The sequence below is a fragment of the Elgaria multicarinata genome, chromosome 6 (genome assembly GCF_023053635.1).
Source record: "Elgaria multicarinata webbii isolate HBS135686 ecotype San Diego chromosome 6, rElgMul1.1.pri, whole genome shotgun sequence".
Lineage (NCBI taxonomy): Eukaryota > Metazoa > Chordata > Lepidosauria > Squamata > Anguidae > Elgaria > Elgaria multicarinata.
The window spans coordinates 37,536,071-37,552,739 of record NC_086176.1 but is presented as its reverse complement, the minus strand read 5'-3'; the positions used below and the strand labels follow the sequence as shown (position 1 = coordinate 37,552,739).

General features: G+C 38.9%; 1 protein-coding gene across 2 annotated transcripts in view; it reads right to left on the bottom strand.

Annotated features, from left to right (window-relative positions):
* Positions 1 to 3,095: 3,095 nt before the first annotated feature.
* The window catches only part of TTC39B (tetratricopeptide repeat domain 39B), a 75,525-nt gene continuing 61,951 nt past the window's right edge, over positions 3,096 to 16,669 (bottom strand). For both annotated transcript variants that reach the window (XM_063129242.1, XM_063129243.1), the window contains 6 exons: positions 15,686 to 15,777; positions 13,657 to 13,777; positions 10,646 to 10,757; positions 9,429 to 9,546; positions 8,455 to 8,571; positions 3,096 to 6,016 (listed from right to left, as the gene is read on the bottom strand). In XM_063129242.1, coding sequence (XP_062985312.1) covers positions 5,920 to 6,016; positions 8,455 to 8,571; positions 9,429 to 9,546; positions 10,646 to 10,757; positions 13,657 to 13,777; positions 15,686 to 15,777 — 657 coding nt within the window. In that variant the 3' untranslated portion in view covers positions 3,096 to 5,919. The remainder of the gene's footprint in view (positions 6,017 to 8,454; positions 8,572 to 9,428; positions 9,547 to 10,645; positions 10,758 to 13,656; positions 13,778 to 15,685; positions 15,778 to 16,669) is intronic.

The window sequence follows — 16,669 nt, the reverse complement described above, 5'->3', positions numbered from 1 at the left end:
TATCTGGTCACTCTAGTATAGCTCCTGCAGCTTTAACTGTTGTGATGAAGAGGGAATTTCATCAGGTGCTGCATGCCTACAAATGACACCTGCTGAAAGTTCCTTTTCTTTAAAGAAGGGTTGTTGAGGGCTACATCCCCGCACCTTGGGCTGCATGTCGTTTGATGAAGTAAGGCAATCATGTACCCACTTGCCTGGGAGCAAACCCTATTGAACTCAATGAGACTTACTTTTGAGTAGACATCTGTACGATGACTGTTATTTAACTGATTATGTAATAGCAAAGCAGTTAAGAATAATAGCCTTTCAAAGTGCCCAACCAATGTGATTTCCATTGATAGTTGTACTTATACAGTACCCATGCAGATTCCTCACGAAACGACACTCAGGCATTTTATGGACTACACTTGCCAGAGAGGTTTACCCGGCACCACCTTTGTATTCTCAGTGGCCTTTTAATCTTTGGTATATTTCTGCTGCGATGTTGTTTTGAAGTAGTTATATTTCTGTGATATTTTTAGATTTTCTTGTTGCAATGTCCGTGGTTTTAGGCTAGAACTACACTACTGCTTTATAGCAGTATTGAAATGCATTGATAACTGTTGGGGCAAAATCCACATGTTCAGGCTGACTGCTTGAAAAGAACTAAAGAAACTTGACAACGGTTAAATTATCAAGTCTTCAGTACAATCAGAAATGTTTTTGAATTAAACTTTGCATGAATGTAAAGGCAGAGCATTGTATAGGACATGGAACTGTGCATAGTTTTTAAGATGGCGAAACATGTGACCTTGGTATGCCTAGTTTTTGGTAATGACAGAACTACCAAAGCAAAAAATAGAATTTGGCATCTTTCAACACTGGTTCACAAGTCTCTCCTGCGGTGAGAGATCCGCGTCTTTTTGGCTGGGGATCCAAGTCAATCTTTTTTTGCAGGACTTAAAAGCCTTTTTGAAATACGAGGAATAAAACTCAACAAATCCTCCTCTTTCCCGAACCATAAGCAACATTAAGCTGTTGTGATATTCTGATCTCGACGAAGCAGTTGTGAAACAGGTAGAAATAAAACTGGAGGCCTATAGCTTTACCATTCAGTTATGACTCCGTTATTGCAAACTATTTGAGTTTGGTACTGTTAACAATTTGTTCAGTTATGCTTGATTGTTATATAACATGTTTGTTCACTTATGATAAATTTATATAAAATGTATATTTACCATCCCAGTTGCTTTGATATCATTTAATATTTTAGCAGTTGTGTGCTGATTAGCATTTGATTTTTCCATTTTGTTAATTCCAACTGCTGCCTTCTGCATTGTTGTATCAGGTTTGGGAAAAGTCATATTTTTAGACTCTCAAGAAAAGGATGCTGAATGACATATCACCGAAGGAGCTTGAGATTTATAGTACAATCCTATACATCTGCTCAGGATTAAGCCTCACTGAGCAAAATAGGGCTTTTTCCTCAGTTGTGTATAGGATAGCAGCCTTAAGAATAGTTTCAGGAGTTTCAGTTGCAATTAAGGATGTTCGTATTTCATGAAACCCATTCTGTCTGTGCTTCAGATTGTCAGGTGCCTTTTGTTCCGCTTCTGTTCAATGACAGTCATCCCGCCCCAAATTCACAACTGCAAAAATATGCACAAATCTTCCCCGAATGTGCATTTTCAGGCTTTAATCTATGGGGGAAAAGTGCATTTTCAACTGGTTTTTTTTTTTTTAAAAAATTAATGTATTTTTCTACAATCACATTTACGTAAAATTCCAGAAAGTAAAAAAACAGGTGCGCAATTCTGCGGAAACTGTGAGACTTGGGAAAAGCCGCTCCGCTGCAGAATCTGCGGGTCAGGTTCATAGAAATCCGAAGCCATTTGATTCCATTGCGTATTTCTACGACAACCCTTGCTGCAATATCCTTACATTGTCGCTGTGGCCTGAAACACTGTGGGAACAATTGAATATGGTGTACAGCCAGCGCATAAGGTGAAATACAACATTGCACAAAGAAACTTCCACTCTGTTCCATACCTTCCCACTGCAGGTCACATAACCTTCTGGAGCAGTTTTTGAGGAGGTAGAAGGGGCTGGAATAATGAATATGTGCAAAAGTACGAGAAAAACACACTTGCATTTATTTCTCATGGATGGTAATGATTTAACTTTAGGGATAAGTAAGACAGGGCAGTATCCAACAGTGTCATGCCACAAACTCATATAGTGCTAGAGGAGCTCCACTGAATCTTCCTGATGCACAAGGGTTGCGCATTCTGCTTGCGCCATCCCTTGTGCAAGCAGTGGAACAAGCAGAAAGCGCAACACCATGCACTAGTGGGAAGTGCCACAAGTTGTGCAACTGCTTGCACAACTGGCAGCGCAAGCATAATGGGCATCCACTTGTGCAACAAAAAATATTCAGCGGTTGATAGCAAAAACTGGCTTCGTGCCATCTACTGCCTTAAGACATTAACCTCATCCTATCCTCCCCCTCCCCAGGAAATGGGTTCTGCCATCAGCTGGGCCATCAGAATATTTGAGTGTCCCTGTTCTTGTAGAGCCAAATTCGTGGGAACTGTAGCTAATAAAGTTGTGTTCCAATTATATGCACTCTTCTACTCCTTCCATTTAGGTCTAAAGTAAGAGTGTGCCAGCTAAGAACACAGAGATGGAAGCCACATTTTCATAGTGAACTAGAGCAAGTAAGCAGATATCTAAAACCCAATGGAACTGTTTCTCTGTCCATTCATTAAGGTGTCCTGCCTTAATGTGTATCATCACAAAGATGAAATTTTAACAACACAAGTTATCCAAGTAGATTAAAGCCACTGACTTGAGTTTTGATAAATTGTAACGTGTTGAGTGAAACCAGCTTGAAAATATTACAACCCAATTCTATATTTGTTTTACAGATTTTCCATGACCTCTATAAGACCTAAAGTGGGGGAGAAAACAGTGTGTGAAGATCTTGTTTTAATTCCAAAGGATCTTAATCTCTAAATCTCATTGTGTTTATGCTTCTTTGACAATCAAAGGGCAAGTTATTTAGCCAGTTAAGGATATTACTACTCATCAAAGCAGTATTTCTTAAATGCATGTTTATTTTGTTGCTTTTCCTATCATAGGAAGTCAGGATAACAGAACTCTGTGACAAAACTCACACTGAGGTATGGATATCATCTCTGTCCTAATTCTGCTCAGTTACACTATTATAAACTTTGTGATCCACTGCAAGCATCATACTAAGGCTGCAATCCTATGCACACTTATTTGGATGTAAGCTTCAGTTAACCAAGTTAGACTTCTTTCCAAGCAAATGTGTAGAGATAGGATACTAGTCTATTCATTTTTTTTACATAGCACTGGTAAATAAATATCCTCTTAGACAGTTTTGTGAAATAAAATGCAATCAAGACAGTAAAAATAGTAGCCACTAAGAATACTACTGATTTTTTTTTTTAGTCAGGCAGTATAATAAAAGCTATATTCACAGTCAAATCCAATAAACCAGATCCAGAGCATGAATTTGTTCCTTGTATAGGACATAGCTGTTGATCATTATGTTGCAATTGGCAAAATGTTCTAAATCTATTTGCCAAATTATTTTCTGGCCTTGATAAAGTTACAAAACAGCTGACAACCAGAACCATTATAATTTACATGAACAGAGTCCTTTAGTAACCCCCCTTTTAAAAATGTAATTTCTCATTAACATTTCTATTAGAAGCTGGAAATTATTATCCGTTATTAAAAGTAAAATAGAATGTGAATATATATTTAAGCAACATGTCACTAAAATAATCAACATTTAAATATACAGCATAAGCATATAGTTGTAGTAAATTTAATGCAAAATTATAACTAGGAGCAAAGTTGACATAGCATATTAAGTAACTGTATCCCTATAGTTAACACCACAATTATTTAAAGCTAGTAGTGACTCCATATATGTTTACCAGATTCTTGTCTAATAGTATTTATTAAATAACCCAGTGACATTGATAGAGTTCTGCATATGAAACCCTGGACATACAAACTACACAAAAGAATTCTACTTTGCAATGATATTTTAAGAATACTTGTGGCTATTTAAGAGACAAAAAGATTTAAATAGTCACCAGGCAGCAAATAAAACATAATCTTTTAAAATCACAACTGTTTGCCTGCAAGTCTCATACCGGAACTGAAATAATGTGTTGAACATTCATGCTATCACATGGATTGAAAGCAAAAAGCCACATGTGCCGGAACATCCTTGTTAACTATATGTGCTTTCCTTGGCAAGAGTATTAAAATCCATATCTGGAAAAGTGATGTGCAAAGTGTCCCCTTGACTTGGCACAAACTCACTTCCTTTGAATTTATCCTGAATTTAACAAGGCAGACCTGCTCCCTTGAAATTCTGTTACAGTAATCTTAAAATGCTGAGAGAGATGGAGGAAAATGCCTCATCTACCACCAAATGGAGGGCATTAAAAGTTTAAAAGGAATAGATAGGAAACAGTATTTTAGAATAAAATATAGCAAGAAATAAAAGGAGCCTGTTGAACATAGCTGTCAACCATCTACCAGCAAGACAACCCATTTATTAAAGTTTGGAGAGCTGTACCAGAATTGTCCTTTTTATCCTAAAACTACTGCTTATAGTACTGTGTGTCCCATATCAGCCAGCACAATTTTGATCAAAATAAATAGCCCAACTTTCCCATTAATTTAGCAGCCCATTATTAATAGCCCAAGTACAAAAAATGCCGAAGAGCAAGGAAAAAAACACCACCTCAAACTGTACTAATAGTACTATGCATCATAAATATACAATATTACATGAAGCAGTAAACATTCACATGAATAGATTTGGTCCTTAAATAACAGAAGTTGTTTGTGCCTTCTGGTATATTTTCATTATATTGCTAAAGGACTAAACCTGGACAGAGAGGGTACACACCCTCAGAAATGTGCATCTGCCTGCAGGTTATATAGCATAAAATACTTTATGCACAAAGATTATATTAATAAGGGATTGATTCAGACAATAAGAATGTTCACTTATTTTACAATACAAATGTATTAAAGACGTCATGCTATAATGATATGCCAAATATACTTTATGGGTGTCAATTTTCTCAACAAATATTCATAATTAAATTGGAAACCTCCCTCAAAAACATGCAGTAGTAGGAGTACTGACCTTTGGCTGTGGGTACATCAGTTAATTAAATACATAACAGTGGAACAAACAACTAAACTGATACTATTATTCAGAGTTTCTTTTTTTTACTTCTTGCATGTATCCTAAAATCAGTTTTAGAGGGCAACAACAACAAAAGTCTTTCCTTAATTTTGTTTACACATGCATTGTCAGTATATTGCACTGAATTCCAGCTAACATTCATGAAATGACTTTAAGCCATTCATTCTTTTTGGCTACAATATGATAAGTCAGGTCTTTGGTAGGTAAATTGAAGCTTCAAATCCAAATACACAACTAGGGCTACCAGCAGCCAATGTTTTTTTAGTTCTATATGAGAAAGATATTGCAAAAATTCAAGCTTTCATGAAATGCTGAAACTGAACACAATCATCAGTTTCATACATAAACAATATTAGTCTTCTCATAAAAAAATAAAGTCTGAATTACTCTTTATTGCACCAACAGGTTTTTTTTTTAAATACTCTCTTTTCGTGTCAAGCGTTAAATCAATCCTTTTATAAACAAAATATACGGACTTTTTCTAAAATGTGAAGCATAGATATGGAAGTGCACCATAGAAAAATGAAGAGCTCAAAAGGATGACAAACATTCAAATATCACAAATGATAGAAAATATAAACGACATCTCTTTTGTTACATCATTTACATGATTTCTGTAAGCTTTCATACAGTAACTTGTAGACACTTATGTTACGCATCACGCTCAGATGACATCAAGGTGTTGGAGCAGGAGTCACTTTTAGACTGTTAAGTGCTGCGTGGATTCTGAAGTGCAACCTGGATTCCATCGAATATTCCTTATAATTGTTTCTGCAAAAAGCAACGAGTTAGTTGGAAAACTGACCAAACAACCATTTATCCTGTGTTATTTTTTTTTCTGGAGTCTTTCATACAGAAATAAAAAGTAATAAAACTGAAGAAAGAAAATTATGGCATAAAGCCTGTGCAAAGATTATTACATCTTATAAACTTATGGTCTGCTGAAAACGGTTAACGCACTTGAACATGCTCAAGCAAGCCTTAAAAATGGTGTCTTGAATTTGGCCGTTGGAATATGGTTGCAGGCAGAAGGAAACTTCTTGTTTGTGGTTCCAAAGTTATGGAATCCCCTCCGTGAAGAACAACAGGCTCCCTTCCCACCCCCCCACTTTCAGATTGGCTGTGTTGTTGTTTTTAAATGCCACTCAGACAGGCATTTATTGTGTAATCTTTTCATCTTTTCTGCTATTTTAAATTGCAATTCAATAGATGTCCACTTAGAAGTAAGCACCGTGGAGTTCAGTGAAATGTACTCTCAGGTAAGTGTGCACAGGATTGCTGTATTAGGTAAGGTGGCCATATAAGAAGAAGGACAAGGCTCCTGTATCTTTAACAGTTGTATAGAAAAGGGAATTTCAGCAGGTGTCATTTGTATGCATGCAGCACCTGGTGAAATTCCCTCTTCATCACAACAGTTAAAGCTGCAAGAGCTATACTAGAGTGACCAGATACAAAAAAGGGCAGGGCTCCTGAAGCTTTAACTGTTGTGATGAAGAGAGAATTTCACTAGGTGCTGCATGCATACAAATGACACCTGCTGAAATCCCCTTTTCTATACAACTGTTAAAAATACAGGAGCCCTGTCCTCCTTTCCATAAGGTCACTCTATTTTAGGGTCCAATCCAATGCATATTTAGACAGAAAAAAGTCCTACACCTCCCAGCATTCTTGAGCCACCTAATTGCTTACATGCGGTTTAAATGTTGAAATAGTGATGTTATCTCAGATGTGTTTTGTAAAATGTTTAATGTTTATATTAGTAATTTTCGTAAGCTGTTTTATATTATTATTTCGTTTGCAAGCTGCAGAGGAGCAGAATAAAATGAAATGAATACAAACCCTACTCTGCATTATAAAAGCATAGATAATTGTTCCTGGATGCTACTAGGAATGCCCTGCTCATTTCCAGCTTGGCTTGCTCCATGCTGTACTGTAGACCTCTTATTACGCTCTACATATTTACTCCACTTACCTGGGAGTAAGATTCATTTAACTCAATGGGACATTTCTCTGAGTAGACATATATAGAATTGCGCAGTAAATGTCCTATTTTCAAATTTGTCTAGTATTCAGTATGTCTTGGATGATGTATCAAATTTCAGCTTACAGGGTATCCTGGAAGTACAGTTTCAGGGTACATTTAGAGCCCCTGTTTCCTAGTTACAAATGTGTTCTATTCTCTTCCCCCATCCCAACCTGCTTCAAGCTTCTGTAGTAACCTTTGAAAGCTTGGACTATATGTATAACAAATTTAAGCTTCCTAGTTAATATGGGAGTTGCTTAACCATTTGGGAGTCCTTTTGTATTGAGAGAGATACAAAAATCTCCCTTTGAGACTTTTCTAGACATCAGGGTATCTTGGGCAACGTGTTTCCCAGCACAATCCAAAGTGCTGGTGCTTAGAGTCTGGGAATGCTAAGGACTTCCTTCTCATGGGTGCACTGCTCATACAGCCAATATTGTTATTGCAGATTCTTTTCTAGGTGCTCCTGCCATAACACTTTAGGTGGGTCTTTTCAGCTGCAGCACCCCATTTTTGGAATGCTCTCCCAGGGAGATTCATCTCACACCATATATATCAAAGTCCTCTTAGCTGAAAATGTGTTTATCTGTTGCTCTGCTTTTAATAATGCTGTGTTTAATTATTATTGTTTTTTACTTGCTTTTATTATTCGTCATCCTAACAGTATTTATTCCTAAGGGCAGGGGATATACATTGTTAAACAATAAAGAAATTCTACTGTCTGAGTGGTTTGGAGCATTCTGAGTTCCCATTTTGATGGGGTACAAATGTCCAATTTTTGGTTTCTTTTCTAGCTACTGGGGTGTATTGAATTATGCATGTATCACAGTTCAGGGCTCTAACTCATCAGCAAGTACCCTAACAATTTTGATACACCCAAACTCAGCCAATTCCTCCTTACTTCCTGCCATCAAATTAATGTATCACTCAGGGAAGGAAAGGAGAAGGGACTGAGGAGTCCGAAACACTTTGCTAAAATATTCATCCTAATCAAGCAATCATTTGTGGACCCTGGAGCTGTAAGACATACACATATCCTCTGCAAGAGGTTCCCTACAAACAGTAAGAATTTAAGTTGCACTAACAGTGTACATATGCTAACTATGGCAAACCATTAAATGTGCTGAAGCAAATAAGCGAAATTGTTTTTATCTACTGCAGTTGCATTAAGATAACCATCACTTACTTTGCAGCTTCTATAAATCTTATTGCTTTTTCTCTTTCATCCTGTTGTTTGTACAGAAGTCCCAACTCGTACATCGTATATGGAACTAGGTAATTATCGTATTTCAGCTGTTTCTCACTAAGAAATCAAGAGGACATTATGTCATTTTTCATGATAACTTAACATAAAATCGACTGAGCCATCTTTAAAGGGAGCACATTAGAGTAATCCAGCCTGGATGTCATCAGAACATGAATAACCGAGGCAAGAACTTTCCTCTCTAGAGGTAGAGCAGAGTATCATCTGCATATTGATGGCACTTCAGCCTAAACCTCCAAATGACCTTTTCTTTCTTTCTTTCTTTCTTTATTACATTTATATCCCATCTTTTCCCCTTGCAAGGAGTCTAAGGCCCTTTCTACATCTAAGGATTATCCAGGAAAATTGAGGGATCATCTCTGCCTGCTCCTGGGATCCCCTGTGTGTCATTTGGATGCACAAGGATGATCCCGGGATAAATGGCTGGTGTAGACATGCCCTAAGGCAGCTTACATGATCCATTTAATCCCCAAAACAACCATGTGAGGTCGGTTAGGCTAAGAGTCAGTACTGGCCCAAAGTCATCCAGTGAGCTTCACAGCCAAGTGGGGACCAGAACCTGGATATCAGAGTCCTAGTCCAACATCCTAACCACTCAATCTCACTGGCTCTTCTAGCTCTTCAGACACTATGGCCTTAGCTAGACCTAAGGATTATCCCAGGCGGTCATCCCCGCCTGCTACCGGGATCCCCTGTGTGTCATTTGGATGCACAGAGATGACCCTGAGACGATCCCAGGATATAGGCTTGGTCTAGCTATGGCCTATATTAAGAATGTGATGTAACAACCAAATTATTCTAGATTTAAGTGCAAAAACTATGAAAAAGGAATGTTCTTGGTTATTTTCTGATGTTGCAAAGATCACCACATCCTAAAATTCTAATTCCTGTTTTACCTTTGAATAACTTCATTGAAGCAGAGTTCTGCTTGCAAGAGTCTTCCTAAATGTTTTAAACATAGACCTTTTAGCAGTTGCAGTAGACAGATGTCATCCATGTAGTATTCATTATGATCTTAAAAATAAAACAACACCAAGTTTTGAATTATAAACACAATACTGATGGATGTGAAAATAATTACTATATCGAAAGAGTTGTCAAATGCTAACAGTGGGCATAACAGGTTTTTCAGGCACCTATATATTCAGTTATATACAAGTTCTTATCAAAAGCAACTGAATAAAATGCCTGATCAGTAAATGCTTATTCAGTAACATATACATTATTCTATATTCTCCAGTACTACCTTTTTAACTCATTTAAATCTGAGTACTGGTAAACATTGCTAATCTGACAAAATGGCACATCAAGATATATATACACGACTATACATAATACATGATATAGGCCTTTTGAGGGTTATGCTAAAATTATACATTAAATATTCACAGCAGTGTCTAACACTGATCTATGCAATCTTGAAATAGACAGCAGTCTAAAGCTAAGGGTCTCTTGAGGAATGATTTTTCTTACGGCATTTGTGAGCCTCATTTGTTTAGCTGCAACAGAAAGTAAAAGCAGCGTGGAAAAGGGTTGATCATGCTTCAACAATTCAGGAAACCAGGCACCTGTTATTCATAGAAGCTGTCTGTCAAATAAGCCAATGGGTTAATACGTCTTAAAATTTATTAGACCATTTAGAATTGCAATGTTTCCTCGCACCCTCCAAGCTGCTGTTTGTAGTTTACATAAACGGAATTCTATGCTTTGATTTCACAGTTACTGCAAGCTCAAATTGAGATTTTGCATCCTTTGAAGGAGTGAAGAGAATTTATGGTTAGCTAAACTTCTTCCAGAAGATATAGAGCAGCTGGCCTGTTTCATGTTCTAAACACAAGCAGTTGAACACCCAACCTTACATGTTGTCAAACAAAGGTGTGAGGTTGCAAGGTGGGTGGTTTTTTTTGTCAATATGAGTTTCCATGAATTGTGTTAGGATTGGGATTGTATGAAAAGAACACTATTTATCACTGTAGCCAATACACTTTTGATGAAAGCCAACACAGAATGAGAGAACAAATAGAGAAGTCTGTTCAAACCAGTCACGTCTTTCTCCAAATCAATTCATTAAACCTTCCTCTGTAACCTTCGTATCACTCAAAATATTACTTACTAGTTTCATTTTTTAATGCTGTTTCTTCTTTTTCAATTGTAACTAATAAATTCTCAGTGAGGTCAGTTCTCTTGCCAACAACTGAAATGCCATTCCAGACATACATCATTTCCTGAGAAAAACAAGAACAAACCAAAGGTTAAGCCTGCCCTCTACTTCCAGGCATTAAATGGCATACGATGGGGGGCATTTATGCCAGTCTTCTAAACATGTCTAGTTTACTGAAACTGTTCTTAGCTGTCTAAATTGTTTTACGTTTGGGATATTTAAATTGTTAAGCTGTATTTTACTCTATATTTTTAATGCTGTATTTTATTGTCTTTCGAATTGTTGTAAACCGACCCAAGAGCTTTGGCTATTGGGCAGTATAGAAATGAAATAAATAAATAAATAATCTACAGTAAGCCAATAATAAATAATAAGTAAAGCTATCAATTTACCTGTGTTCCTGAACAAGCCAAGGAGCAGTTTGTGTTTTACGCTATATTCCTTTCAAAATTATGTAAAAAACACTAAAAATTCTGAGGTTATATTTTGATAATCTGTAAGAAACAGTTACTGGCCTAGAGTATACCAATGAACACATTGCTTCCTATTAATTTGCTTAGAATTAATTGCAAATAAGAGGTCACAAAGATTAAAGTTTTAATGATAAAAGCTTTACATTCCTATCTATGCATTAAGCCCCCCCCTCCCCCATTGATTTCTGGAATAAAATGGTAAGATCATTTTATTCTGGATGCTTCATTTGCAGCGTGAATCTATATATGTAGAACATTTTAAAAACATTTTGTTAATTTTCAACTTAATTACAGTGATTAAGATTAGGAGCAGCTTGTAAGTGAAGCTTCTTCCTACGGTGTTAGGTGACTTGGCTCACAAATGAGCAGTTATCTGAAACTGGACAACTGACCTTAACTTCTGCATCCTGGGGCAGATCCACACATAGCGTTCGGGACGCCCTGAAGGCACTTTGGGGCGTCCCAAAATCGATGATGTGTACCCTACCTTAAGCGTCCCAAGAAGAGGCGGCGGCGGCGGAGGAGGAGGAGGCTCCTCGCGGGGACGGGATGAAGACTTGCCGCGCCCGGCGCCTTCGCCGGACAATCAGCTGCCCCCCCTCCCCGCTGTTTGCCTGGGTGAGATGTTCATTGCCGTCCACCTACCCGCCGGCCTCCTTTTGCCGGCGAAAGAGCCACCCGGGCAGAAGCCGCCGGCGGCTTCTTCCACCAAGCTCTCCGACCCAGGTGGGCCCGGGTGGCTCTTTCGCCGGCAAAAGGAGGCCGGCGGGTAGGTGGACATCTCACCCAGGCAAACAGCGGGGGGGGGCAGCTGATTGCCCGGCGAAGGCGCCGGGCGCTGCAAGTCTTCATCCCGTCCCCGCGAGGAGCCTCCTCCTCCTCCGCCGCCTCTTCTTGGGACGCTTAAGGTAGGGTACACATCATCGATTTCGGGACGCCCCAAAGCGCCTTCAGGGCGTCCCGAAGGCTATATGTGGATCTGCCCTAGGAAATGCTTTTGGAATGTCCTAGAGTGATACATTACATTTTTTCATTAGACTATGTACAATAACCCATGTACAATACCAACCTAGCATATGTCTACATCTACTTTCCTCAACATTACATGAAGCCTCAATAAATGTTGCCTTCTGGACAGGTTGTCTGGGCTGGGAGTTGGGCTGGGCTGGAGGCACTGTTTTTCAGTTGTTCCGCTCCTACTTGGATGGCCGATTCTAGAAGGTGGTGCTGGGGGAATATTGCTCTGTGCTGTGGCACCTAGGCCATGGGGTTCCACAGGGCTCTATTTTATCCCCTATGCTGTTCAATATCTACAAGAAGCCACTGGGAGAAGTTATCTGGAGATGTGGGCTGAGGTGTCATCAGATGACACCCAGCTCCAGCTCTCTTTTTCATCAAGCCCAGGTGAGGCAGTGGCTGTTCTGAATCAGTGCCTGATCATGGTAATAGATTGGATGAGGGCTAACAAACTGAGACTCAATCCGGACAAGACGGAGGTACTGTGAGGGGGTGGTTCGTCTGTCCAGCTAGGTGATGTTCACCCTGTTCTGGAGGGGGCTGTACTTCTCCTAAAGGATTAAGTCATTAGTTTGTGGGTGCTCTTGGATCCAGAACTGTCACTTGAGGCACAGGTGAATTCAGTGGCAAAGAGCACCTTTTATCAGCTTAGGCTGATATACCAACTGCGCCCTCATCTAGACAGTGATAGCCTAGCTACAGTTATCCATACTCTGATAACCCCTGTCTGGATTACTGCAATGCATTATACATGGGGCTACCTTTGAAAACAGTCCGGAAACTTCAGCTAGTACAAAACAGGGCAGCATGTTTGCTAACAGGGACTGGCCAACGAGACCTCATCACGCCAGTCCGATTCAAAGTGCTGGTATTAACATTCAAAGCCCTAAATGGCTTGGGGCCAGGCTATTTGAAGGAATGCCTCCTCTCATTTGTACCTGCCCAGACCCTAAGATCATCCTCAGGGGTCCTTCTCTGTGAGCACCTGCCAAAGGAAGTGAGGCAGGTGGCTACCAGGAGGAGGGCCTCCTCTGACACCCTGGCTGTGGAATGAGTTCCCTAAGGAAGTTCGCCTGGCATCTACATTATACTCTTTTAGACGCCAGGTGACCTTTTATTTTTTCAGTATTTTAACAGTTTATCAACATAATTTTTAACTGTGCTATTTTAAATTTGTATATTGAATCTGTATTAATTTCTGCATTGCTGCTCGGTTTTATCCCGGTTGTGCTTTTACACTGTTATTTGTTTTATATTCTGAATGGTTTTCATTTTTGTGAACTGTCCAGAAAGCTTCAGCCATTGGGCGGTATAGAAATGAAAACAAATATAATAAATAAATAAAAGACAAGAAAATAAATACATATCTTGAGAAAGCCAAGTGAAAATGTATTCAGCTTATGTTATTCACAGGAATATATACACTCAAATACATATTTACTCTATCACTCAAAATATGATTGAAGTAAATACCAGAGCAGGTACTATTAGCTTCACTGGCTGGGAGCCTGCATAGCGTCGTGCTTTCCTTACAGCAAACTTTTCTGTTGGGATAGATTTTCCTGCAATTCTCTGCTTTAGGCCTTCTACTTGCCTACAAGATGAAAAACAGTGAAGTTACAGAAGTAAAATCTAAAAAAAATACAGCTCTAATTGTCTACTACCACGATCCTGTCTAACCTCTTCTAGACCATTGATTTCCAAATTTGTGATTAAATCTATCTCAAAACTTAGCTTTGTGCACCGGTAAAGCACTTACACCTAAAGAATGTCAGATAGAATTGACATCTTTTTAAAACAGACATTTTTGGAGCTTAAGTATGACATTTTATTTCACTTTCTTCCAAGAATCACAGGGCAACATCATAGAATCATAGAAAAGCAGAGTTGGAAAGGGCCTACAAGGCCATCGAGTCCAACCAGGAATCCACCCTAAAGCATCCCTGACAGATGGTTGTCCAGCTGCCTCTTGAATGTCTCTAGTGTGGGAGAGCCCACAGCCTCCCTAGGTAACTGATTCCATTGTCGTACTGCTCTAACAGTCAGGAAGTTTTTCCTGATGTCCAGCTGGAATCTGGCTTCCTTTAACTTGAACCCGTTATTCCGTGTCCTGTACTCTGGGAGGATCGAGAAGAGATCCTGGCCCTCCTCTGTGTGATAACCTTTTAAGTATTTGAAGAGTGCTATCATGTCTCCCCTCAATCTTCTCTTCTCCAGGCTAATAGAAATGTATAGACTCCTCTCATCTCTATTACATTATATTGACCAAAGAAAATAATATACTTTAATAAGAAGATGGCGAATTGATTATAATATTATGTTTTCTTACACGTGTTCTTAAGACATACATAGAAGCCTAAAGATAGAGGCCAAATTTCCTGAATGAGCATTTTCTCCCATATCTATCTACACTAAGGTCTTCCATCACCCGAGGCCCTATAACAAGTGTCCCCTCCAAATGAAATGAGGCAGGTGACTACAGGAGAGATGGCCTTTTCAGAGTTAGCAACCCATCTGTGGAATGCCTTCCCCAGAGAGGCTCACCAGGTAGCTTATTTCCTTTTCAGCTCCTGAAAAGAACTAAAGGAGACTCCACTGAGAGGGCTCCAAAGGAAGGACACGGCCCCTGAAATGACCCTCTCTCACATTCAAGCCAAGCTTGCTTCAGATATTGACAAGACTAAGAGAAGGGCTTCTACAGAAGAATTTAAAACTTGGACACCCAAACGGGGGAACACGACCCTTTAGGTAAACTGGTTCAAAGCTGCTTAGGGCTTTATAGATCACAACCAGCACTCCAGATTGCACCCAGCAAATAAATCAAAACGAAGATCCCTGTAAGCTATTCCAAAATCACAAGTGACACTAAGCCCCACACAGCATGCCTGATTGGTTAAGAGTCTCAAATCACTTCTGTCTCAAGGGGCGCGGGAGAGAAGGAGTCAGAAATCACCCATCGTGTAGAAGTCTCTAGCCACATTTTATATCCAGCTATAACTATGTTGATTTTTAACCTACTAACTTCCTAAGAAGTAAAGCTGGCTCAGGAATCTTCCAGTAATGCATAGCAAGAGCAGAGACTTATATTCAATCATGCATTCACATGCCTAGATGCCCTAGTCATTTTACTGGCTTGAGGAGAATAGGTAGTGGGTGCGCCTGGGAAAAGCACGTTCACCAGAAAGAGCATAATAGACCTGCTCCCAGGATTCACTTTTGTGAGTACTTTCTCCATAAAGGAGTCCTGCTCTACTATGAAGTGTAAATCACTAGGAGCTAGTGGCAGAAGAAACTTTAGTAAATCCCAGGGGAGGTTTTTTTGTCACAATTCACAAGACCTTGTGTAAAAGCAATTGCTCAAACTCCGTCAGATGAGCAGGTTTGTGACAACGATACAAGAAAAAAACAAATGAAAATGAAATCTTCAAGACACATGCATTGAAAGTAAATTACTTCCATAGTTGTTTAGTGTAGCTTCAAGTAGACAATTTAAAAAAAATACCTAAACAAAGATACAATGTCTTCTCCTGTTGCTTTCACATCAGCGTCTGGAAGCATAGCCAAAATGGCAGCTTTCTGGAACATATATATTGCCTATACAAATAAAATGAAAATATTCAAACCATTTATCATTTCATGCAACACATTTGTTCATGTGTCTACTGTATCATTCAACCATCTTCCTATGAACACATCGAATCTTGCAAATCTTGCAAATTATTTTAATTTGACTTCATATAATTTCTTTCTGCTATGATTTCTATGTTGTCACATCTCCACTGATTCACATTACTTCCATAAGATGTTTTTAACTAGCACTGTAAGTTTGCCTTTTAAAATAATTAGATTAAGCCAAATCCCAAGATATGACTCACTAGATAGATGAAAACTATCGATCAAATTCTGTGGATGTTCTGATCCCTGGCTTTTAATCCTGCACATGCTGTATGGCATGTGGGTGTAATAAGAAACTATTCACTAAAATGGATACCAGGTGGAATTTGTAGTGATGGTTACGAGTGTTTGCAGGTAGTCATAAGTTCCCCGTTGACATTCAAAGAAAAACTTATTAGCTTCAGTGTAGCTTGATCTTATTAACTTCAGTTTAAGCAGAATATACATCTTAAAAGGGGGGCAACATTAAAAATATGAAGATATGGTATTTTGCCTCTTGAGATCCAGCATTATGGTTGCAAAGATCTAAACAACTCCAGAGTCAGCAAAATTACTACAAATGCTGGAAGACACCACCAGAACTATGGAAAACCTTTTTAACAGCCCACTCCTATAGGCAGTTCCATATAATATCACAGGTTATGATGCTTTGGATGAGACACAAGCCAAGCCAAAGATTTTTTCCAGTAACAGCTATCAGGATAAAACGCACACAGGTACTGCACAAAGCACCACATGGGCCGAGGAAGGCTGTGGTAAGTGTAGGATGGGAAATGACTGGACTATTATTGCTTATAAAGCCTTAAGTGCT